Source organism: Nannospalax galili, unplaced genomic scaffold, assembly GCF_000622305.1.
Source record: "Nannospalax galili isolate Female #2095 unplaced genomic scaffold, S.galili_v1.0 scaffold229, whole genome shotgun sequence".
Lineage (NCBI taxonomy): Eukaryota > Metazoa > Chordata > Mammalia > Rodentia > Spalacidae > Nannospalax > Nannospalax galili.
In genome coordinates this window covers 355,417-379,063 of record NW_008360328.1, presented here as the reverse complement: position 1 = coordinate 379,063, position 23,647 = coordinate 355,417, and the positions used below count along the sequence as shown (strand labels likewise).

Sequence of the window (23,647 nt, the reverse complement as noted above, 5' to 3'; positions counted from 1 at the left end):
CTCAAAAAGAACAACAAAAAAAGAATCTACTGTGTCCAAGTTCCGTGTGATGGCATGCCTGTAGGTGGGAGAGGCAGGAGGATCATCTGGATGGTTTAGTCTGTAAAGTGCAAGCATAAAACCTAAATTTCATTCTCAGCACCCATGTAAATGAAGAAAAAAAGTCTTTTTTCCTAGCACTAAGATCAAGGTCAACTTGGTCTCCTAGCAAATTCCAGGCTAGCTAGGGCTACAAGGAGACTATGTCTCAAAAACAACCAACAAAAACAAAAAAAATCAAACAGAAAAAAATAAAGAAAATGGGTGTGGTGTCTAGACTAATTGATGAGCTCCAGGCCAATGAGAGCCCTGTCTCAAAGTAGGTAGCTGGTGTTGTGGAGGATGACTCTGGAGACTGTCCTCTGGCCTCTACGCACACATGCTCTCTCTCGTGCACACATACTACACACACACATACAAACACATATACACATGCGCATTAAAAAAACCAAAAGAACCTGAGGTTCCCTCAGGGTCCTGTCCTTTAAATACTAGGGATATATTGGTTTATCTCTGCTCCCATCAGCCTTAACTCTTTTAAAATTCCAAATTGTGCTGACTGCACTTATTTCTTACATAACATATACGTCCCTACAAGCCTTTTCTCAGACTAACAATTTGCACACAGTGAGTACCTCTGGTTTTCTGAATGTGTAGGGCAGTGGTAGGCATTTCATAGAAGCTGGTTTGTGGAAAGGAGACATTTGATGCTCAGCCTCTAGGCGGCACTGTCCTCACTCAAGGAGCAGCGTGTGGGTAGGATGAAGCCTGCCTCTCCCTGGGCGGTCTTGAGTCAGCAGCAAGATAGAGGCCCCGCCCACCTTGTGCGCGTGCGCACCAGCCTCCGGCCGGCTCCGCCCCACCGTAGTTGAGTTCCCGCCTTCGTCCAGGTTAGGGGCACCGGAGAGGGAGGGGCGTCAGCGAGGGCGGGGCGAAGGGCGAGTCTCTGGGCTTCGGGATCGTCTCACGGCGAACCCTGACTTCCGACAGCACCCGGGGCTGTACCTGTGATTGCCCTTCCGGCATGGGGACTGTTCCAGGGGCTGGGGACCGCGCAGGCGCAGCTTTTCTGTGTCCAGTCCCGCGATCTCCGCCGCTCTCGGCTTCTGCCCTAGGCTGGTGCTTCTCAGGCTCGGAGTTGGGTGTCCCGGGTGGCTTGAGGACACCAGGTGCTGGGCAGGTGCCGAGCGGCGTCGACCGGCTGTCCTTCCAGGCGAGCCTTGGCCCGCGGTAGCTAGGGGCCCCCGGGGGTACGTGCGGTCGCCGGCCATGCTTGCGCCCCGCCTTTTGCTCCAGTGGCGGTGCAGCTGAACGGAAAGCCGCGGCATGCTGCCGGGTGCTGGGAAGCTGCCCATGCCCGGTCCTGCCCACCTGCCGCTCAGGCCCCTGCCCAGCCCCGCAGGACGGAAGCCCGACTGACGTCGCAGGGTAATAGGAACTTAGAGGCAGCTCCGAGGGTCCCCATACAGACCTCAGCCCTCGGCGCTTTCTGCCAGGCACTAGGGGGCAAAGCTGGGGGAATTGCGTCAGCTAAGCTTCAGCAGCCCCCTCTCATCTACGGTTTATCTTCGAACATTGCAGTGACCGAGGCCAGGCCAGCCACTGTGGGAAAATATTAAATTCCAGAAATCAACAACTAATAATAGGCTTTAAGTAGCTTTTATTATGGTGCATTGTTATAATTTTTATTAATTCCTTACTGTGCCTAATGTATAAATTTAAGTTTTATACTTGTGTATAAGGAAAGTGTATACAGTGTTCACTACTATCTTGAGGGGGGTCATGGAATGTTTTCCCGATGTTGGAGGTCTACTGTATCAGGAAAGTTACACCGACAGTGTGCTAAGCACTGGGTGAGGTCAGCTCTAGAAGGCTTGGAGTTGGGGTTATTAGGGTGTGAGGCTGATTGAGAGACGAGTGCAACAACCAATCTAGTGCCTTTTGTGATAACCAGGAACCCTTCAACAAACTCCTGAGTGAATGGGGTTCAGTGACTGAGGAAGCCCGGCTAGAGAGAGAGGTTGGTGGTGCTCATTCTATCCCAGTCTCCCCTGGGCTCAAGTAGACAAAAGTAATTAGGCTGAACCTTTAATCACAGCTTGTTTCACTGCCAGGAGGACATGGAAAAGGAAGGAAAGGCAGAAATCCTGGGGACACAGGGTGCTGATCTGGCTCACAGGATGCCTCCCTCTGAACCTCCTCCACCCTCTCATAGTTTGGCTCTCAGTAATCTCTTGTTTTCTTGTCTGCCTCAGGACACTGGGTTCTCTAGCTGCCATCCCAAGCTTAATGATTGTCCAGAAGGCAGCTATAAAGAGAGCCTGGGTGGAGGAGGAAGCAGAAAAAACAGCTCAGCAGATCTGGGCACTGAGAGAGCTGCAAGCAGGAACAGTCAAGGGACTGTGGTCAGAAGCACTGTGACCTGCCCGGAGGGGCCTGCTCTCTTCTGCCATGGCAGTCCAAGGCTACGGCTATTACCGCACTGTCATCTTTACAGCCATGTTTGGGGGCTACAGCCTGTACTACTTCAACCGAAAGACCTTTTCCTTTGTCATGCCATCCTTGGTGGAGGAGATCCCTCTGGACAAGGATGATCTGGGTGAGCCCTGGAAGGGTAGGGTGGTACAGATTAGGCAGTGTGGTATGTGCAGGCATGAAGTATGCATGGAGGGGCTGCACAGCAGGGATGGGGCCAGCATGTAACAGATACAGAGGCTGAGACCCATGTGGATGGGTGTGGATGAAGAACTGAGGCTGCTTTTCTGGTGTGTACATGCCTGTGACCCACATATGACCTGGAGGTACTGAGTGTGTATGTGTGTGTGGGGGTTTCTTAGCAAGGTTCTGGTGCATTTGGAGCATAAAGGTGACTGTGTGAGCACTGAAAATTGCTGTCATAATTTGATGTGGCTTGGCATGCTACCCTCTATGAGAATTAAGATCTTTGACTAACCTAGAACCCTTCACACCATGTTTGGACATGGTGGGGCAACAGAACTTCTAGAGGCCTTGGGTTGGTATACAGTGAGATGGGAACTCAGGCAAATGCAACACCAGGGAGGGGAACATGTTCCTTCTTGTTCAGACAGCTGCAGTTAGAACTCTCCAAGAGACTGAAAAGTCACAGGTCAGCCTGGGCCTAGTACATGGTTTGGCAGACAGCAGAGTGTCAAATCTGCAGAATAGGTCCTCCTGTTCCTCTGGGAAGGACCCTGCTTCACCCTGTCAGGCACCTGTACACACCTGACCCCTTGCCTTCCTCCACCCCTCCTGTGCCTCTGCCTTGCCCCTAACCCCTCAGGTGTCCTGCTCCCTGCTCCCCTCTGCTGCAGGGCTCATCGCCAGCAGTCAGTCGGCAGCCTATGCCATCAGCAAGTTTGTGAGCGGGGTGCTGTCTGACCAGTTGAGTGCTCGCTGGCTCTTCTCCTCTGGGCTGCTCCTGGTCGGCCTAGTCAACGTAGTCTTTTCTTGGAGCTCCACAGTACCAGTCTTTGCCGCTCTCTGGTTTCTTAATGGCCTGGCACAGGGGCTGGGCTGGCCCCCTTGTGGGAAGATTCTACGGAAGGTGAGTGCATCCAACAAGCATGTCTGGATTGGCAGGGGTACTTAATGAACATTTGGGAGCACCCCTTCTTACCCACCCCCTCCATCCCTAGCCTACAGTAGGTTTCCCAGGGGTTTCCTGCCAGCTCCTCCTTGTCAAGATATTTTAGGAGCCTGAGAGTGGTGGTGGGATCAGGTGGCAGAGGGAATTGACCCTGCCAAGTAGAAGCACCTTCTCCCTCATCCCTGTAATGTAAACCTCTGGGTAGGCCTAACTTGAGCCCCTCCCTCAATATGCGCTGTAGGCCAGGCACCTATTCTGCCCCTTTCTGCTTCACAGTGGTTTGAGCCATCCCAATTTGGTACTTGGTGGGCTGTGCTGTCAACCAGCATGAACCTGGCTGGAGGGCTGGGCCCTATCCTGGCAACTGTCCTTGCCCAGAGCTACAGCTGGCGCAGCACACTGGCCCTGTCTGGGACACTGTGCGTAGTTGTTTCCTTTCTCTGTCTGCTGCTCATTCACAATGAACCTGCAGATGTTGGACTCCATAACCTGGGCCCTACCCCTGCCAAGGAGAAGAAGGGTGAGTCTCTATCAAGCTGACCACTGGGGCACCTTCATTCACCCTTCATTTGGCAGAATTTTGTTAGGACTAGCCTATGCCTTGTCCTGTGCTAGCCAATGGACATAGAGGAAGGAGAGGTTGGGTGGGAAAGAAGTAAAATTTTATTCCAAGAGCCAGAGAGCCAGCAGGTATTGAGATACATGTTATAACCTGGGCTTTCTTATGGTAGCCCAGACCTCTGTTCTGGAGATCTCCAAGGTTTAAGTGGTTTGGGTACCCCAGTCCTCAGTTTCTTTTACTTCCTGAGGCATTGTAGCAGGGAGGGAACAGCAGGGCTTGAGGGGATACCCTTCACACCAATCCAATTGTGCCCATGGACTCTACCCGTAGGGCTGGTTAATGAACGGTGGGGTGGGGGTTTAGTGGGGACAGGGCAGCAGGAGCTCAGCCTGAGTTCTACTTGGCTTCTTCCCACCTCCAGGTTCACTGAAGGAAGAGAGCACCCTACAAGAGCTGCTGCTGTCTCCCTATCTATGGGTACTTTCCACTGGCTACCTTGTGGTCTTTGGAGTAAAGACCTGTTGTACAGACTGGGGCCAATTCTTCCTCATCCAGGAGAAAGGACACTCCGCCCTTATGGGTAAGATCAGTGTTGGGACAGGTATGGGTATAAGCAGCAGGAACTAATGCAGGGGATGAGCACCCTTGGGGTGGGGGTTTAAGTCATGGGACAATCCCATTGAGAAACATCCTTTAATTCTTCCTTTCACTTCCTGCTTCCCACAACTTCCCATGCAGGTAGTTCCTACATGAGTGCAGTGGAGGTTGGGGGTCTTGTAGGCAGTATTGCAGCAGGCTACCTGTCAGACCGGGCAATGGCAAAGGTGAGTGGGCAGCAAGATTGCAAGGAGAAAGGCCCTTTGAGTCTTTCTTGCGTGGCTGGGACAGACAGTGGAGAGTCCTGGCACATGGGTTGGTTGGCATAGCAGGTTGAGGCTGGGTGAGGTGGGAATGATTCCAGGTGCCTTAGAGATGCAGAGATAAGGCTGATGAGGCGTTTTAACTGATGGCAAGGACAGCCAGAATCTCTTTCAGCCTGGTCAGGAGGCTTCCCCACTACCCCAGGAAAACTGTGGTAGCAGTGGACCAGGTACAGCTCCCCAGCACGTGTCCCATGCCTGCTCCAAGGTGGAGGAAGGGATGTTGTGGAATTTGGCCTTAGAACACGGAGCAGCTCCCAGGGCCTCCAGAGCTGTCTAGGGCCAAAAGCTGTGATGGGATTGCCAAAGACCTGTGAGCAGTGGCTTTGCTGTGTCAGAGTCCAGGGGTGGGGGTGTTTTGCCCTGCTCTGAGGCCCTGACATGACTCAGACTGTACCCATAGGTGGGGCCATCTATGTATGGAAACCCTCGCCATGGCCTGTTGCTGTTCATGATGGCTGGTATGACTGGGTCCATGTACCTGTTCCGGGTAACAGTGACCAGTGGCTCGCCCAAGGTAAATAGCCTGGCTGACTGCAAAGTACAAGGAGAGAAAGCAAGACCCCTGCCCTCAGTACCTTCTTTCTGCAGTTTTGTTTGTACCTTACTTTCTTCTGTACTCTGTGTCCCTCTCCACTCTGGGCATGGTTTTCTTCTCTCTCCTCTGCCTCTAGGATGTTTGGACTTTCTGGACTCCAGCTCTCTACCCTTTTGCTGAGTTCACAGGCTTTACGGAGCATGAGGTGCCTTAAAGATATGATTTTCCTCCTGGTTTGTCTCACTTTTGTCCTATCCCTTTGCTTTACCCCTAACCATCTCAACTTGCACAAATTCTGAAACAGCCAGCATCTAACTCAGAGAGATGACTGTACCCACTAGGCCCTTGTGTTGGTTCAGCATCCGTATTGTTAGTTCTATTGGGGAGGGGTGAGGTTCTTTTGACTAGTTTGTTCCTGAGGGCCAGGTACTCTTCTCCTTAGGCAGTGGTGGGCAGGCAGGTAGGTAGACTTTCCAATTCTGAATGCCACCCCATTGTCCATTCAGATCTGGATCCTTGTGTTGGGAGCTGTGTTTGGATTTTCTTCTTATGGTCCCATTGCCTTATTTGGAGTCATAGCCAATGAGAGTGCTCCTCCCAACTTGTGTGGCACCTCTCATGCCATTGTGGGACTCATGGCCAATGGTAAGTAGTACCTTTTGGACAAGCTGCCTTCCCTCACTGTGTCTTGGCAGGCTGCTAGAGGCAAGACCAGCCCACTTGCTTTATCCTCATGTGTGGCTCAGGTTGTTCCCCTCCTCTCTGGCAGTGGGCGGCTTTCTGGCTGGGCTACCCTTCAGCACCATCGCCAAGCACTATAGCTGGAGCACAGCCTTCCTCGTGGCAGAGATGATTTGTGGTGCCAGCACAGTTGTCTTCTTCTTGCTTCGAAACATCTGCACCAAGATGGGCCGAATACCCAAGAAGTCTGAGTGAAGAGAGTCCCCACTATGGAGCATCCCTACCTGCCTCTTCCCTAGTACAGTACAGAAAGGGAAGGGGCTGCTCTGGCTAGCACAAAACCTTCAACTGGAACCTGTGCTTCATGTCTGCACCTCCCCCTGGCCACAAATGGTGCTGCAAGTCATTAGTGGCTAATGAAGTCCCAGCTCCCATCCTATGCTCTATTTAAGTGATAGTGTTTGTTTTTGGACTCCCATCAGCTACTCTTTCTACCTTCAAGCAAAAAACAAAAAACAACAACAAACAAACCAACCCAGTTCCTGCAGTCAGGGTATCTCCTGTGCCCTCTCCTGACCTGGGCCTGTCCAGTCCCCAACCTATCCATCTCCTCCTGAGGTAAACCTGTCTCATCAACTTCAGAATATTAATGACCTTCGGTTTCTGCTGTATCCTAAGGCCTCTTGGCAGGGGGCAAAGCTATTGCCAATACCTCAGTCTCTAAGGAAAGAGAGGGGGCCACTCTCATCAGTACCCCGACAGTAGGGGAGAATATGGGGGGTAAGCAGAAGCCTTGTTATAGATTATAAAACTAGATTTGATACTAAACAGTCAGTGACTTATCCTTTCAAGGGGCTAATGCAAGCTCTAGACACCTTTCCTTGGGAAATTATTAGTATCTATCAGTATCTGCTCTTTCTATCCCCAAAGGGAAAGACTTCATTTCTCTGGGGTGAGACAGCTAAGTATTAGATGGAACCTCTAAGTGCAAGCTCAGCATTCAGCTGAACACTGTATAGTTCTGGGTTGTAGGCATGTTAAATAACTTGACAAGAGGGGTCAGTGTGACAGTGGTTTACTGATAGAAAGCAAAGGTCCAAACTCAGGCTGTCAAGTAACTGGCTTGAGGACTTTGAAGCACAGAGATTTTGTACTTTGCTAGATTTGTCTGTAATAGAATCTACCTCCTGGGTTAGAGTGCAGATTAAGTGATCTAAAGCACTAAAGCCTTGCTCCAAGGGCTGGGTAAGTGTTCCACCATCACTATCACCATCTCCTCTTCCTCAGGCTCCCAAGAAATCAGCAGTAATTCTGGGACCAGATCCAAGGCTCACGGGTCAAATTGTTATGTTCACTATTTATTTTGTTTTTTTTTTTTACCAAAACATAGTACCCCACCTTCCCAGAATCCATTACCTTTCCAGTGCCTCCCCCCCCTCCAATGCCTTTCTCCTCTCCTAAACCATCAGTTAGGACAGCACATACTAGAAGAATGTTTATTAACACATTATAGGCCAACTTCCTCCATAAATAAATCTGTACAGAGTGGGGAAGTCAAACTATGATATATACAGAAGGAAGACATTATGGCATCTGGCTCAGGGATGAGTCCCTCTTACCAGGTTCAAGTACACAGCTGCTGCAACAGGATCCTCACTGGAGCAGAAATAGCAGTGGAACCCTGCTGCAGAACCTCTCAAGATTCAGGGAGTCCATTTCAGGTTCAGCCTATGACCCTGGTCCAAAAGTCCCAGCTTTCTCTGCGACTTCCAGAGCTAGCTTCAGGTTTTGGTCAAACAGCTCACACCTAGGCCAGACCCAGAAGACAAAGTGTGAGATGTGAGAGGCTTTTTGTCTCTGGGGGAGAGACAGAATCAGTACAAATGCCACTGGAAAGACATGAACCCCAAGGAAACCCTGTGTTCTCAAGATAAAAAGGACTAGTCATTGTTGTCTTCACTTAAATGGGGCCACCTACCTGATAGGCATTTCCAAGGAGTAGAATGGATTCTTGAGGGCAAAGTCTGAGTAAATCTCATAAATCTTTCGGAGGAGAGAATCTATTCCAGCCTGCCTAGGATCTGCCAGGACCACAAACTTGATCCCTGGAGAGAAGCCAGGAATGGTTACCCAAGGACAGAGAATGCAGCAAATGTCATTCTATTTCTGCAGTACTTTCAATGTTGTGGAGTTCTTTCCTAAGCCAATTTAATTTTATCCTCACTGTTAAGCAGAGTACTGGGGACTAGAGAAATGTAGTGACTTTAACAGATGACTTAGTGACCAGACTTGAAGTCTAGCTCTGTCTGTTGATTATGTTCAGTCTTGGAGTCCCTCAGAAGAAACAGTGCCAAGCTGTTTCAGTTATCTGCATCAAGGGAGTGAAGCAATGATACTAAGGATCCAAAGGCCATTTCTATTTGGCTTTCGTATTTCATTTCGGAATAACACACCTTCCAAAATGTGTGAAACTTAACATTAAGGTAGATTTTATCCAAACCCAAGATAATCAGTTCTGAGAATGCTGGGTGACATTAACAAAATCAGCCTCTGATTAAATACTGATTTTGGAGTCACAAAACAAATAGATGTGTTTGTACAACTGTCCCAGGAAAACCCGACACCACCTCTATCCTTGTTTCCAAAGCTGTCTTCTAGTCAATCCCTTGGTCTTACCTGCCCCGGCTATCCCCTTCACTTCTCTAGAGACACATACCTGTCAGTGTCTGGAAGCAGTGTAGTTTGAATGTGTCCGTTTCCAGCATCTCAATGCCTGAACTTCCCTGTTCTGGAGACAGCTGGGAACCAATGGCAAAGAGCCTGTATGCAAAGAAGGCAAAGCTAGGAATGTACCTAATGCTGTCAGAGAAATGTGCTTTTCCAACTTTCTAGTGAAGTGCCCTACCTTCTGAAGAGTTTGCTTTATAGTCTGGGATAGTCAGGAAGAAGTAGTGTGAGCAGGAAGAAGTATGAACTGCCTAGCAGCAGTGTCAAAATGTGTTTTAAATTCCTTTGACTTTGGCATACATTTAAAATATTCTAAATTTTTTTTTCTTTTTGGTCTTTTTGAGATGGGGTTTCCCTGTAGCCACAGCTGGCCTGGGTTTGCTATGGAGACCAGGCTGATCCACCTGCCTCTGCCTCCCGATTGCTGGGATTAAAGGCGTGTACCACCATACCCTGCTCTAAGTTTAATTTTTAAATTTTTTTTGAGACAGGGTCTCCCTGTAGCCCCAGCTGTCCTGGAACTCACTATGTAGACTAGGCTGGCCTTAAACTCAGAGATCCTCGTGCCTCTGCCACCCAAGTGCTGGGATTAAAGGCATGTGCCACCACACCTGGCTAAATTTATTATTTTTATTTTATGTGTATTGCCTACTTGTGTGTGAGTGCATCTGTGTGTTGTGCAATGCCCATGGAGGTCAGAAGGGGGAGTCATATTCCCCTGGAACTGGAATTATGGACAGTTGTTAGCCGCCATGTGGGTGCTGGGACTTGAACCCCAGTCTTCTGTGAGAACAGTCAGTGTTCTTAACCATTGAGCTACCTCTCTAGCCCCTCAAACTTTTTTTTTTTTTTTTTTGAGACAAAAGTCTCTATAGTCCCAGTTGGCCTGGAACTCACTACGTAGACCAGGTTGGCCTTGATTTGCCTGCCTCTGGGGTCCAAGTGCTATGATTAAAAGTGTGCCCCACCATGCCCTGCCCCAGCCCCAACTTTGGAATACATTTTACTGTTAAACACTGGGTAAAAATAACATTCTGAGTAATGTGTGCATGCTTGCTTAGCTCATGGCTAGACCTATGCCAACACATCTCATACACAGGAGCTGGAAAAGGCTGAAAGGACATTTAATTCAAGTGCCTTAAAGATGAAGAAACTAGAGCTCAGAGAAGTCCAATTAGGCAAGATCAATACTACCCAATCTACTCGATAGGTCCTTTTCTCATAACAATACAACTAAGCACTTAAGAGATATAAAAAGACTGTTAGTACACGGACAGGTAAACTAGGATGGGTTGAGGAAGGAGCTGTGGATATTGTTCAGTTACAGAAAGATTGTCAAAATACACAGGACCTGTCTTGATGCCCAGTATTGCCAAAAAAAGAAAGAAAAAGAGGAGTGGGCTACTTACGAGTGGAACATGGAGGCCAGCATGAGCTTCTCATTGGAGGTGAGGCGGGGCCGGCCGAAACGAATGGACACCGGGTAATTAGCAGGGTTACCCAGATACTCCAGCACTTCCTTCCCGTCGGCTGTGTACTTGCCATTCACATCCGTGCCATTGATGGCCAGCACCGCATGGCCCACTACAGAGAGACTACAGTGAGAGAAACTCCAGCCTGTGACCTGCCCCTTTCACTCCCACTCCCTTCTGCATTCCCCCCACTCCATTCCAATCCTCCACTCCCACCCCTTTCATTCCCCCACTTCACTCCCATCCCCCACTTCACTGCACTCCCACCCCTTCATTCCCCCCACTTCACTCCCATCCTCCTTTTCATTCTCACCTGACTACCCCATTTCACGCACATCCCAGTCTCCATCTCCCCCACCGCGCACCTTCACAGCCCCAGCCCACTTCCGCGGCCCCGCCCCGAGGCCAGCCCAACCTACCCCGGATGCCGTCGCGCTGGCCGAAGGCTACCAGCACTCGCTCGTCGTGCAATTTCAGCAGCAGGTCCAGTGGGTAACTAAACGTTTTCTCGGCTTCAGCCCGGGGCGCATAGCTGTCCAGCTGGTAAATCAAGCCGCCCGCCTTATTCACCACATAAACACTGAAAATCGCCATTGCTGCGAAGCCGCTCTGACGCTGCAATCCTGCCTCTTCCGCAGTTCTTCCCGCCCCGAATGACGTCACAGGTCCCCAACCCGCACGCTCCTCCCAGACCCCGCCCGCCGCCTGGGACGCATGCGCACAGGCCCAAGCCTCCGAGATGCAGATCCATTAAACTACCGGTCGGGGGCGTGGTCATTTGAAGCCCCGCCCCGCCCCGACGGCAATCAGTGTCGGCGTGGCTCCGCCTCTTGCCCCGGAAGTACTCGCCTGAGGCGGCGGGTTCTGGTTCTCTCGGGGAGCAGCACTTCCTTTTTATCCGACATCTTAGCGAGGCTGTAGTGGTTACCACTGCTCTCGGAGCTTCGCCATGGTGAGGCTCTCTGGTGTGGACGGCGGGGTTCCAGGGTCACGGCGGGGTTCGGGGCGGTGGGGAGCTCCGGGGAGAGCGCTTCGTGCGCGGCGGCGCCGGTTCTCTGCTCAGGCGCGGGCGTTGCCTTCCCATGTGCTCCGGCAGAGGGGAGCATGGCGCCACTCTGACCTACTTGCACCCCTGCTCTCCTGCAGCCGCCCAAGGACGACAAGAAGAAGAAGGACGCCGGGAAATCGGCTAAGAAAGACAAGGACCCAGTAAACAAGTCTGGGGGCAAGGCCAAAAAGAAGGTAAGGGGTACTCTTCTGTAAGAGGATTCTGGGACGCCCTCGGCGTAGCCCTCATGATGTCTAAGCCTGTGCGGTGATTTTTCACATCGTGAATTCCAGAATCAGACTGTTAACTTCCTGCGTCGAGCGCTGCTCATTTGTCGTTTTTTGTTTTCATTCGAAGGATACGGGGTATACATTCCCTTAGAGCTTTGGAAAGAACCGTGTAATGCTTTTAATCCAGTTCTCATAGCATATCCTCACAGTTCTGTAGGATTTCCTCCGATGTCTTTTCCTCTGCAGTTTATAACTTAAACCACGATAACAACAGAAGGGGTTTCTCGGTCGTGCGTTGATTGGGAGGGAAAAGACGCTTCTGCCAGCCAGTATTCCTGACTAGTGCTCCTTTTTGTCTTTGTGAGCAGAAGTGGTCCAAAGGCAAAGTTCGGGACAAGCTCAACAACCTGGTCCTGTTTGACAAGGCTACATACGACAAACTCTGTAAGGAAGTTCCCAACTATAAACTTATTACCCCAGCCGTGGTCTCTGAGAGACTGAAGATTCGAGGTTCCCTGGCCAGGGCAGCCCTTCAGGAGCTCCTTAGTAAAGGTGAGGGATGTGCTGGATGCTTTTACGGTTAAATTGCCTTGGTTGTATTACTAAGGAAATTTTTAAGGGGGAGAGCATGGACTGATCCAATTGGCTGTTAATGTTTTCTCAAATGTGAAAACAAGAATTGTCACTTTAGTGCCATAGATCCCTTTGACGACTCAGTAATGCACAAGGACCCTTTAAGTGAATAAATGACAGAACTAGAGGAAGTCACTGTTGCTTTTTTAAAATATGGTTATTGGGTCAGGCCTGGTGTCACATTCCTTTAATCCCAGCAGAGGCAGGTCCATCTCTATGAGATCAAGCGCAGTGAGTTATAACCTGGGGCTACAGGGAAACCCCTTTCTTCAAAAAACAAATGTTAGTTGCTGAGGTTGATCTTGAATTCTGGATGCACCTTACACTTCACAGTGCTAGGATTACAAGATAACGGCATCATGCCTGGTGCTTTTTAATTTTTAAAATTTTTATGTGTATGAGTGTTTTGCCTGCATGTATTTAAGTGCTCCCATCCATAGAGGACAGAAGAAGGCATTGAGTACCCTGTGTGTGGGTGGGTCTGCTTACCCACAGAAGCCAGAAGAGGTATCAAGATCTCTTGAGCTGCCCATTGTTGAACCAGTGTTTGTGCTCTTCACTGCTGAGCTATCTCTCCAGCCCTAAAATAGTCTTTAGGGGCTAGAGAGAGGTCTCAGTGGTTAAGAGCAGCCATTGCTCTTGCAGAGTACCTGGGTTCAATTCCTAGCACCCATGTGGTGCTTAAGAGCTGCCTGTAGTTCCAGTTACAGGGGATTTGACACTCTTCTGGCCTCCACAGGCATTGTACAACACTGCACTTAAGTACATGCAAGCAATACACACATACACACAGAATAAAGATACTAAATGGGCGTGCTCATCTTTAATCTCAGTACTTGGGAGGTGGGCACCTCTCTGAGTTCCAGGCCAGCTGTGGCTACAGGAAGACGCTGTCTCAAAAAGACCAAAGAAAAGCCGGGCATGGTGGCACATGCCTTTAATCCCAGCACTTGGGAGGCAGAGGCAGGTGGATCTTTGTGAGTTCGATGCTAGCCTGGTGTACATAGTGAGTTCTAGGACAGCTGTGGCTACAGAGAGACCCTGTCTCAAAAACAAAACAAAAAAGACCAAAGAAAAAAATATGGTGGGGTTGGAGAGATGGCTCAGTGGATAAGTGCCCATACTGCTCTTGTAGAGGATTTCATTCCATTAGCTTTACCCACATCAGGTGGCTCACAAAGACATTGGATCAAGTGATGGAGGGGATCTGTGTCATAATTGAGTTTTGTTAGTGAGAATTAAATTGCCCATTCTTGGGCCTCTGCAGGCAACAGGGCATATGTGTGGTGTGCATGCATACATAAAAGCAAATGCCCATACACATAAAAAAAATCTTTAAATGTGGGCCAGGAAGATGCCTCAGGTTAAAAAATGCTTGCCTGGGGCTGGAGAGATGGCTCAGCAGTTAAGAACACTGGTTTTTCTTGCAGAAGACCTGGGTTTGAATCCCAGCACCCACATGGCAGCTAACAACTGTTCCTGTCTGTAACTCCAGTTCCGACAGTCTCTTCTGTCCTCCTCAGGCATTGCATGACACAGGCGCACTTACCTACATGCAGGCAATACACACACATAAAATAATATTTAAAAAAAGGTGCTTGCCATTCAAGTCTGGTCTCCATGAAACTCCCATTTAAAAAAGCCCAATGTGGGACTGGAGAGATGGCCCAGCATTTAAGAGCACTGACTGCTCTTGCAGAGGACCCGGGTTTGGTTCCCAGCATGGTGGCTACAAACTGTCCTTAACTCCAGTTCCTGGGGTATCCAAAGCTCTCTTCTGACCTCCCTGGCATTGCATGACACGGGTGCACTCACATATGTGCAGGCAATACACTCATACACATAAAATTAAGAAAAAAGAATGTGGTGCTAATCCCAGCATTCCTTTGTTGGTAGTTGGAGATTAGAATTGGGCTCAAGACCAGCCCTCCTGGAGTATTGCTGTGCAGGGGCAGAAATGAGATCATGGCTGAGTAGAAGCTGAAACACTAAAAGTTCTCTTAGACCACAACACGGTGGCATGCTAATGACTGCACTTACTAAATTTATAGTAAATCTTAAGATCAGCTAATGGGCCTGTGTTGTGGGCCTCCTGCTACAGGCCTGTAATATAAATTTTACCAAGAGCTAAATGGTGTGGTGGTTAATACCTGTAATCTCAGCACATAAGAGGTTAAGGTAGAACAGCATGGGCTAGGCTACAAAGTGAGACCCTTTCTCAAAAATTAACACCACAGCTGAAGTCTCTTAGCCACAGCAGGAGGGAGCAGGTTATTGTCTCTTAAGCAATTCTGTTTTGGGAAAAGGTGGAAACTTAGAGCATTGGCTCTATGAAAATCTTTCTCTCTTCAGGACTTATCAAACTGGTTTCAAAACACAGAGCCCAAGTAATTTACACCAGAAACACAAAGGGTGGCGATGCCCCAGCTGCTGGTGAAGATGCCTAAATAGGTAAGAACCCAAGGACTTGTACTGTGGAAAGTGTTGTCCATTGCCTTGATGGTGCCCTGATTCTGACATTTATTTTGTTTTGTTTTTTTTGGGCAGGTTCAATCAACTGTACATTTGGAAAAATAAAACTTTATTAAATCAAATGAATGGATACTTTTTTTCTTGGGTGTCTTTCTGAACCTTGTATCAGAAGAGCATCAGGCTGGGAACCTTCAGCTTTTTCCTTTTTTGTTCCTTGATGCCGCTTCAGTTTTGAATTGATGCCTAAAAGGAAATGGAAGAGTTAGCAGGATGTATGAAATTCTCTACAGAAGGTGGTCTTGGTGCTGATTATACCTGGACTGCCAGCGGCGTCCATTATTCCAGACTCTGCCAAAAGAGGGCAACCAGCCTGCACTGGTGCTGGAGTTGTGGTCAAAGTTGGCACCAACTCTCTCTGGGGGAAGCTTTTTCAGTTTTTGTTTTTCCTCTGTAAAAAATAGGTATTCTTGAGTGGCCCTGAATTTTAAGCAGTTCTAGCTCAGATGATAGACACAGGACAGGCCATTGCACCCAGCTTGGAGAATTGCTTTGCATGTGAAGATCTGTAACTTCTCTGCCCTTGAGATAATTTACTTACTTTCTTTAAGGAATTCTTCATAGGAAGGTCCTATTGGTAGGTTTCCAGAGCTCTCTTCCTCATCTTGAATCATCCAGGGAGGTGTGGCACCTAGAAAAAGATCAGAAATTAAAGCAGTGTTGTGGGGGCATGGGCTTCTCTGCTAACTTCCCCACCTGAGCACTAGAAACATCAAAACTAAAGAACCCAGGAATTCTGGAGCTTGGGAAACAGAAGGCTCTTACACAATACAACCTATGATGTCCTTTTTTTAAATTGGGGGGTGGGGGTGGGGAGGGGCTGGTGTGCTACTTACTGCACAGGCATTGATGGAACTCTTGAGTCAATTACACTTTTAAATATTTTATTTTTACTTTTATGTGTATGAGTGTATTGCCTGCATGTATTAGTGCACCCATGTCACGTGATGCCACAGAGGTCAGCAGAGGGCTTGGGATTCCCCTGGAACTGGAGTTAAGGATGGTTTGTAGCCACCATGCTGGGAATCAAACCTGGGTCCTCTGTAAGAGCAGTCAGTGCTCTTAGTTGCTGAGCCATCTCTCCAGCCCAGACGATTGGGTTTCCTTATTTTCCTCCCCACACCCATACACATGGTATATGTGTATGCACTTATTTGTGCATGCAGAGGCTACAAGCTGTCTTCTGCTGTTAATTGCCTTGAGACAGGTCTCACTGAACCAGAAGCTTGCTGTTCAGCTAGGGGCCATCCAGGGAGCTCTTAAGGCCCGTTCCACAATGCTCCAGTAGTCAGGCCTTGCATTTTACATGGGAGCTGAGGATTGGAATTTAGGTCCTCATTCTTGTACAGCAAATGCTCTTATCCACTGAGCCATTTCCCCATGTCTTGACTTCAGCTGGTCTGGAACTCACTATGTAGAACAGGCTGCCACCATACCCAGCTTCATTTTTTATTTTTTTTAAGATTTTACATATGAGTCTACAAACTGCATGTGTTCATGGTGCTAGAAGAGGACGCTGGATCCTCTGAAGCTGTGTTTAATGGATGGTTGTAAGCAAATCATGTAGGTGCTGAGAAGTGAACCCAGGTCCCCTGCAAGAGTAGCAAGTGTTTTTGACCATTGAGCCATCTCTTCATCCCTCCTCAGTTTTGATCTCTTCTGGATGCAGATCCTCAATAGATAAAATGTGTGCTTTATTTTAATTAACTTTATTCTAAAAAAAATAAGATATGGAGTTCACTTATAATCCCAGCAATTGGGAGATAGAGAGTTTAAGGCTACCTGGATTACAGGAAACCTTATCTGTTGAGTGTGGTAGGGCAGGCCTTTAATCAAAGCTGGTGGATCTCTGAGGCCAGCCTGATCTACAGTACATATCTTTGATCCTAGCACTCGAGGCAGAGGCAGGCAGATCTCAGATCCAGGCCAGCTACAGAGAAACTCAAGTCAACCAAAATGGTCTGAGTTTTGGAAACATTGCTCAGAAACTTACCTGAGTGGATGTTACCAACTCCAGGTATATCCTGTGTTGGAAATAAGAAAAAAAAAGACCCAAGATAAGAAAACCATGAGATAATATACTCATAGCTAAACAGCAAACTGAGTTTAAGGGAGGTGAACACAACTCTGCCAATTCTGTACTTCCAACAATGAAGAACACAGGCAACAGGAGATAAAACTGGTAGACTTACTGGTGGCACGTGGGAGATGAAAAGGAGGGGTAATGATCTAATGTACTCGGGTTGTGGGAGGGGGTTCAGTTGCCTGTGGGGTACTGAAGTATGAGTGCCCTGTACTAACAAGGATAGGTAAAGAGGCTGATACTCCTGAGAGGTAGCAGGTGTGGATAAGATCACCCTGAAAGATGAGGGAAAGTCTAGGAACACTGTAGTAGGGGGAAAAAACCTGCAGAGACAATAGGAATAGCTAATACAGGGAGAATGCCAAAACAGGGCTGGTCTGGGACCTGAGGAGGTCTTTTGTACCTGATGGCCAATGAATGTTAGAGGTTGTCCTGTTTCCATCCAGTCAAACTCTGGAGTAGGTTGCAGGTCTAAGTGTGAAAGATGCTCTGAGCTGGAGGCTACTTGGCTGAAAGACATAGGAGCCAGGCTGGCAGATGAGGTCCTTGAGCCACGAGGATGGCAAAGATTAGATCTGTTCCCATTTCCCAGTCAAAAGGTTACAGGCAGCTCTGAGGCATCCAACTCAGCAAGAGGTTCCTTGATAACCTTACCTGTTCATCCCTTTCCAGCTTGCAGGTGCTGAAGAGCCCTCTTCTGGTTCTGGCTCTGCCTGAGGCTGAGTTTGATTCAGGAAAAACAGATGTGTCGAAGGTGCTTAAGAGTCTGTCTAGGCCGTGCCCCCCAATTCAAACCCGATATCAAATGGAGGATACTGCCCATGTTGCAAACCCCCAGCCCTGCCCAATCTCTGCTGCCTAGGCCTGCCCCCTGGTGGACAGGTACAGAAATTCAAGCAAATGAATGTGTGATCCATTAGTTCTCTGAAAGAGCTGACAATGTTGAGATAGATGCTGGACTTCGGGAAGCCAAGGATCAGTGGATTTGGATACTGCTCTGGATCCTCCGAGGGAAACAAACCTCTAAGACAGATTGGACCACTTCCTGCCGATTGTGTTCTACTTCCCGAATCTGAGCTGCCATCTGTGGGAGAGAGGATGCTTAGGTAGGTTCAGGATCTTGGGGAGGGGTGCTTTGGAGCCCTTTCCTTCTTACCTCTTTAATCACCTCATCCTCTTTTTCTTCATAGGAATCCAAACTCTTCACCATGGATTTCTTAAACCTAAAAAGAAAAAAGAATTATAAAAACATTGAAAATAAGAGAGACAAATCAGCCTAGAACTGCAGCTCCACCAGTACTTCAACAGATAACTTAATTCTGAGAAAATTTTTTTTTGCCATATGGTCTCATTTTATGGCCCAGACTGGCACAGAACTCAGTATGCATCCCTGAGTAGTCTTGAAATTACAGTAGCCCTGCCTCAGCCTCCTGAATGCCGAGCTTACAGGAGTCAGTCACCATGCCCAGCTGAATTTTGAAAATTTTCAAACTCATAAAAACAAAACTGGTAAAATAAATATCCCTGTGTCTTCCCATCCAGATGTACAGTTAACACTTACCATGCTGGCTCCACTACTTACCCTTTATACATGCCCACCCTTTGCCAAGACAAAAATGGGTTTAGACATCATTAACTTTTTGTTGTTATTTGAGATAGCTGGCCTGGAACTTGCTATGTAGACCAGGCAGGCTGATCTCCATCTCTCAGAGATCTGTCTACTGCTGCCTCTTGAGTACTGGTAAAGGCTGCCAGATGACTTTTTTTGTGTTTTGTTTTTTTTTTTTTTTTTTTTTTGACTATTTTTTATTTTATATGTACGAGTGTTTGCCTACATGCATGTCTATGAACTGCGTATGTTCCTGGTGCCAGAAGAGGGCACTGGATCTTCTGGAGCTGGAGTTAACAGACGGTTGTAAGCAAACCATGCAGGTGCTGGGAAGTGAACCCAGGTCCTTTGCAAGAGCAGCAGGTGCTTTTAACCATTTATCTGTATGTGTGCTTACGTCCATGGAAGCTAGAAGAGAGTGTTGGATCCTTTGGAGCTAGAGTTACAGGTAGTTGTAAGCCACATGACATGGGTGCTGGAAACTGAATTTGGGTCCCCTGCAAGAGCAGCAAGCACTCATCACAGTAGAGCCATCTCTCCAGCCCAGCATCATGAACCGTAACACCCTAAGTATTCCCCCTACCTTTTTTTTTGTATTTTTGAGACAGGGTCTCCCTGTAGTCCCAGATAGCATGTAATTTGCTATTTAGACCATGGTGGCCTGGAACTTCACAATGATCTGCCTGCCTCTGCCTCCTGAGTGTTGTAATTAAAGGTGTGAACCACCACTCCCAGCTAACATTAAATATTTTCACATGATCTGAGAGCAGGAACATTCTATACATTCATAATACCATTACCATACTTAAGTCCATTACTCTCTGATGTTCAAATTCTAGGGGGAACTGACACTCTCTTCTGTCCTCCAAGGGTACTGTATTGCACAACAGAGGTGCACTTACATACATGTAGGCATAACACTATACACATAAAAATTAAACCACTATTGAGGAGGCTGAGGCAAGAGGATCTTGAGTTTGAGAACATCCTAGGCTATATGTGAGACCCAGTCTCAAAGCGAGCCAATCTTCCTGCCTCAGTCTCCTCAGTGCTGGGATTATTAGGTATGCACCACTGTACTCAGGTTTATAGTCTTATTTTACTTAGAAGACAGGCCAAGTCATAAGGATCATGGGAATCATTTCAGATAAGTTTAAAAGAGTTCATCATCAGGGTGTGGTGATATATGCCTTTAATCCCAGCACTCAGGAGGCAGAGGCAGGCAGATCCCTGTGAGTTCAAGGCCAGCCTGGTCTACATACTGATTAAGCCTCTGGGTGCTGTTACTGTAAGTGTCCATCACTTAACTTTGAACTTCCCAAATTTGTCTTGAGATAAGGTCTCACTTGTAGTCCAGGCTGCCTTGGAACTCACTGTACAGCCCAGGCTGGCCTTGAGATCCTACCTCAGCCTCCCTACTCCTGGGATTATACCCCACTTGGAATGTTCCTGCCTGACAAGGATCTGGAGGATTCACTTTGCTATTCATCTTTTCGTAACAAATGACTTACCGTGCATAATCCTGGGGGGAGATCAGAAATTTCTCTTTCATCTGGGCCTCAGCCTTGTTCTCCCACCAAAATTTATTGGTGGCTTTCTTATGCTCTGGGCTGGCAATGGAGAAGATGATTAATTTTTTAAATTTTTATTTATTTTATTTTATGTGTATGTGTGTATTGCCTGCATGTAGGTAAGTGCACCCATGTCGTGAAATACCCGCAGTTACAGAGTAACTGGAGTTATGGACAGCTGTTAGCTGCCATGTGGGTGCTGGGATTTGAACCCGAGTCTTCTGCAAGAACAGTCAGTGTTCTTAACAGCTGAGCCATCTCTCCAGCCCCAAGACAATTAATTTTAGTCAGACATTAAGACAGTAAAATAGTACTGGCTTTCTGAGCGTTTCATCGGTAAGTAATGCATACTGGCCTCTGGGTTGCTACCTTGCTCTGGGCAAGGCAAAGAGGAATACTCAATCAAGATCTCCAGACTCCCTTCTTCCAAAGTGTGAAGTGGTAGGCAGAAAGCAAACTGGCTTTTCCAGCAAGACCACGCACACAACTGGAACCATGGCAGTACTCAGACCCTTCTACCCTCCAAAGTTGGTAAGGTGATGATGAATCCATCTACCCGACGAGTCACAGAAGCTACCTTCCTCTCCTCCACTCCAACCTTCCACCCCACACGTATACGTGTGTGTGTGCGCGTGTCCAGCTCTCACCTGGCCAGGTGCTCCAGCAGACCCCCGTGCAGCACCGTCAGGTTTCCGTGGCTCAGGTGTTTGCGCACCTCGAAGCCACAGCACAGGCACCAGCAGCGTCGATCGTGCTCGGGCACGTAGCGTTCCACCTGGGCGGCGCGGATGGCCTTGCGGGCGGCCTCCACCTGCGGAACACAGGACCCCGCGGGGACCCTGCAGCCTCAGCTCCCGGGCCCTTGCCGCGCCGCCTGCACCCCGGCACCCCCGCCCTTGCGTCCGTACCTGCGGCAAGAGCCGCTCCAGAGCCCCCTTCAGTTGCCGCTGGTGCTTGCGGCTGTACACGTGTCCGCGACCACAGAAGAAAGTTTGGCGGCACAGCGTACAGCGCTGCGGCGGCGCCATAGTCCTAGGAGCCTCGGTCTCCGCCTCTAGCAGCGGGTTCTTCTTCGCCATCCGCCGACCTCTGACCCCTCGGGGCGGGGCGAACCCGGGAGCTCCCTTGGTCCCTAGCGGCCGGCAAGTGTTACTGCAGCCGGTGCCTTCTGCTGATGCGCAGACGATTCGCCGCCTTGTCCCTCCCACGCGCGCTCAGAAAACCCGGCGAAGTCATCAGCATTCCCAGGTGTGGAGCCAAGTGTGGAAGTACTTTGCACTGCTGTGCGGTGCAGGGGAGAGGGGGCCGGTTAGCACCTCATCCACACACAAACATCTCTAGGAATTGTCAAGGACCCAAGTAGACTACGTAACAAAGTAGAACTGGTTTTTTTTACATGGCCCGCATAGTCCGCAGCTTTGCGTTAATGACCTCACTGCATCCTCACATTAACGCTGTGTGGAGGAGTATTAGCATTTTACTGACGGGGAAGATTCCTGTTGGAAGAAGTAAGGACCTCGGAGGAAGGCTGCAGTAGTGTTAAATAGTGGAATCAACATCCTCAGCCTGCAGGGGAATACCTGCTGTAAGTGACCAAGATCCAATAACTAAATGCGCTCACCCCACAGGGGCTTTCCTGAGCCCTACTGGGTGTTAGCAGACAGCTTTAATCTTTAAAAGTGCTCAGCCAGACGTGGTGGCGCACGCCTGTAGTCCCAGCACTTGGGAGGCAGAGGCAGGCGGATCTCAGAGTTCAAGGCCAGCCTGGTCTACATAGTGAGTTCTAGGACAGCTGGGGCTAAAGGGAGACCCCGCTTCAAAAAGACATTAAAAAAAAAAAAAAAAGTGCTCAACGGTTAAGAACACTGACTGCTCTTGCAGAGGACCTAGGCATTGCCCAAGATGGGTGCACTTACACATGCAGGCAAAACACTCATACATATAAAATAAAAAAAAAAAAAAAAATTAGGACAGGCGTGGGGACATACACCTTTAATCCCAGCACTCAGGAGGTGGAGGCAGGCGGATCTCTGGGAGTTCCAGGCCAAGCCTGGTGTCCATAGGGAATCCAGGCCAGCTGCAGACCTTGTCTCAACCCCTCCCCCCCCCAAAAAATTGGAAAGTGCTACGCATAGTCCCAATTTTTAATTTTTGCACGCCACTTCTCCCAGAATTGGCATCTCATTCCTTAAATTTTAGGGCCTAAGGCGACATTCTTCCATGAATTTTCATGTAATACCCCACCCCTGGGTCAACTCAGGCATGCGTGTCCCTCATTTGTTTCAGAGCTGCTGAAGGCTGTCTACAAATCGACTTCTGTTAACTTCCGAGGCCTGTGTAATTTAGCCTACGGAAGGTCTCCCTGGAACTCACCCCATATTCAACCTGCAACCAGCTGTCTTATTCCCTGGACTTCTGAGGTGTTTTAAAGTCTAGCCTCCATTTTTTAATGCTAACAGTATGCTTCATTTTAGTTCTCTCCTTTTCTGGTTCAGATTTATGTAAAATCTGGTATTTTTTAGAGCCGGGTGTGGTGGCGCATGCCTGTAGTCCCAGAACTTGGGAGGTAGAGGTAGGCGGATCTCTGTGAGTTCAAGGCCAGCCTGGTCTATATAGTGAGTTCCAGGACAGCTGGGACTACAGGGAGACCCTGCTTCAAAAAGAGAAAAAAAATCTGTTTTTTTGTTTCATGAGGTTTTTAAACCCATTTTTAATTATGTGTATTTGTGTGTAGGTCTGTGTGTGAATATACATGTGAGGGAGTATGTGGAAGGCAGAGGGATCAAATCCCCTGGAGCTTGAGTATGTATATATTATGGACATACCAAACCCTGTAGATACTAGGTTTTTACTCATATGTATCCATGATAAAGATTAATTTATAAATTTATCACAATAAATTGTTAACAATAATAAAGGTTGGTGTGGTCGTTCACACCTGTAATCTCAGTACTTGGGAAACTAAGGCAGAGGATTGCCAGGAGTTCAAGGCCAACCTGGGCTATAGTGTGAGACTCTGTCTCAAAAAAACCGATCAAAAAAATTATGCAATAGAACATCAACAATATGCTGTTATAAAAGTTATGTGAATGTAATCAACAATCAACTTTTTTTTTATGTGTATGAGTGTATTTTCTGCATGTATGTAACTGCATCTGTGTCATAGTGCAATGCCCTCGGAGGTCACAAGAGGGCACTGGATTTCCCTGGAACTGGACAGTTGTCAGCTGCCATGTGGATGCTGGGAATTGAACTTGAATCCATTGCAAGAGCAACCAGGGCTCTTAACTGCTGAGCCATCTCTCCAGCCTCCTCTTTTTTTTCTTTACACAAGGCCTTACTGTACAGCTCAGGTTGGGCTCATTATCCTTCTGTCTCAGCTTCTTGAATCCTGGGAT

General features: G+C 48.3%; 4 protein-coding genes across 8 annotated transcripts; 2 read left to right on the top strand and 2 right to left on the bottom strand.

Annotated features, from left to right (window-relative positions):
- The first annotated feature begins 863 nt into the window (after window positions 1-863).
- Window positions 864-6,997, top strand: Slc37a4 (solute carrier family 37 member 4). Of its 4 annotated transcripts, XM_017796338.2 has the most exons (11): window positions 1,339-1,467; window positions 1,994-2,059; window positions 2,295-2,638; window positions 3,372-3,604; window positions 3,923-4,166; window positions 4,630-4,788; window positions 4,947-5,032; window positions 5,532-5,645; window positions 5,803-5,871; window positions 6,173-6,311; window positions 6,436-6,997. In XM_017796338.2, exons 3-11 carry the CDS (start codon window positions 2,491-2,493, stop codon window positions 6,600-6,602), a joined length of 1,359 nt encoding a protein of 452 aa, XP_017651827.1. In that variant the 5' UTR covers window positions 1,339-1,467; window positions 1,994-2,059; window positions 2,295-2,490; the 3' UTR covers window positions 6,603-6,997. The 4 variants fall into 4 exon arrangements, with proteins under 4 accessions (XP_008824178.1, XP_017651827.1, XP_029416002.1 ...); XM_008825956.3 differs by lacking the exons at window positions 1,339-1,467; window positions 1,994-2,059 and adding an exon at window positions 864-929 and having other exon boundaries at window positions 6,436-6,856; XM_029560142.1 differs by lacking the exon at window positions 5,803-5,871.
- Window positions 6,998-7,829: 832 nt separating this feature from the next.
- On the bottom strand, window positions 7,830-11,279 carry Trappc4 (trafficking protein particle complex 4). Its single transcript, XM_008825959.3, has 5 exons — window positions 10,966-11,279; window positions 10,484-10,658; window positions 9,064-9,167; window positions 8,326-8,452; window positions 7,830-8,154 (listed from the first exon to the last, which is right to left on the bottom strand). The coding sequence occupies exons 1-5, from the start codon at window positions 11,138-11,140 to the stop codon at window positions 8,076-8,078; spliced, it is 660 nt and encodes a 219-aa protein (XP_008824181.1). The 5' UTR covers window positions 11,141-11,279; the 3' UTR covers window positions 7,830-8,075.
- An 88-nt stretch (window positions 11,280-11,367) lies between these two features.
- On the top strand, window positions 11,368-15,051 carry Rps25 (ribosomal protein S25). The gene is made up of 5 exons (XM_008825950.2): window positions 11,368-11,498; window positions 11,693-11,788; window positions 12,193-12,376; window positions 14,810-14,908; window positions 15,005-15,051. Exons 1-4 carry the CDS (start codon window positions 11,496-11,498, stop codon window positions 14,902-14,904), a joined length of 378 nt encoding a protein of 125 aa, XP_008824172.1. The 5' UTR covers window positions 11,368-11,495; the 3' UTR covers window positions 14,905-14,908; window positions 15,005-15,051.
- On the bottom strand, window positions 15,043-21,352 carry Ccdc84 (coiled-coil domain containing 84). Of its 2 annotated transcripts, none has more exons than XM_029560144.1 (11): window positions 21,158-21,352; window positions 20,897-21,060; window positions 20,190-20,288; window positions 18,226-18,292; window positions 18,091-18,153; window positions 17,724-17,788; window positions 17,473-17,614; window positions 16,980-17,010; window positions 15,528-15,617; window positions 15,245-15,377; window positions 15,043-15,172 (listed from the first exon to the last, which is right to left on the bottom strand). In XM_029560144.1, exons 1-11 carry the CDS (start codon window positions 21,326-21,328, stop codon window positions 15,121-15,123), a joined length of 1,077 nt encoding a protein of 358 aa, XP_029416004.1. In that variant the 5' UTR covers window positions 21,329-21,352; the 3' UTR covers window positions 15,043-15,120. The 2 variants fall into 2 exon arrangements, with proteins under 2 accessions (XP_029416004.1, XP_008824173.1); XM_008825951.3 differs by having other exon boundaries at window positions 17,473-17,578; window positions 21,158-21,351.
- Between the last annotated feature and the right edge of the window lie 2,295 nt (window positions 21,353-23,647).

Coding starts and splice junctions, on each gene's coding strand:
- Slc37a4 (XM_017796338.2), top strand. CDS start 2,491: ATGGCAGTCCAAGGCTACGGCTATTACCGCACTGTCATCTTTACAGCC. Junction 5,033..5,531: donor CAGACCGGGCAATGGCAAAG/GTGAGTGGGCAG, acceptor CTGTACCCATAG/GTGGGGCCATCTATGTATGG. Junction 5,646..5,802: donor TGACCAGTGGCTCGCCCAAG/GTAAATAGCCTG, acceptor CTCTGCCTCTAG/GATGTTTGGACTTTCTGGAC.
- Trappc4 (XM_008825959.3), bottom strand. CDS start 11,140: ATGGCGATTTTCAGTGTTTATGTGGTGAATAAGGCGGGCGGCTTGATT. Junction 10,659..10,965: donor CCAGCGCGACGGCATCCGGG/GTAGGTTGGGCT, acceptor GTCTCTCTGTAG/TGGGCCATGCGGTGCTGGCC. Junction 8,453..9,063: donor CTGCTTCCAGACACTGACAG/GTATGTGTCTCT, acceptor GCTTCTCTCCAG/GGATCAAGTTTGTGGTCCTG.
- Rps25 (XM_008825950.2), top strand. Junction 11,789..12,192: donor GGGGCAAGGCCAAAAAGAAG/GTAAGGGGTACT, acceptor CTTTGTGAGCAG/AAGTGGTCCAAAGGCAAAGT. Junction 12,377..14,809: donor TCAGGAGCTCCTTAGTAAAG/GTGAGGGATGTG, acceptor TTCTCTCTTCAG/GACTTATCAAACTGGTTTCA.
- Ccdc84 (XM_029560144.1), bottom strand. CDS start 21,328: ATGGCGAAGAAGAACCCGCTGCTAGAGGCGGAGACCGAGGCTCCTAGG. Junction 20,289..20,896: donor CTGCTGGAGCACCTGGCCAG/GTGAGAGCTGGA, acceptor CTCCATTGCCAG/CCCAGAGCATAAGAAAGCCA. Junction 17,789..18,090: donor TGGTCCAATCTGTCTTAGAG/GTTTGTTTCCCT, acceptor AATCAAACTCAG/CCTCAGGCAGAGCCAGAACC.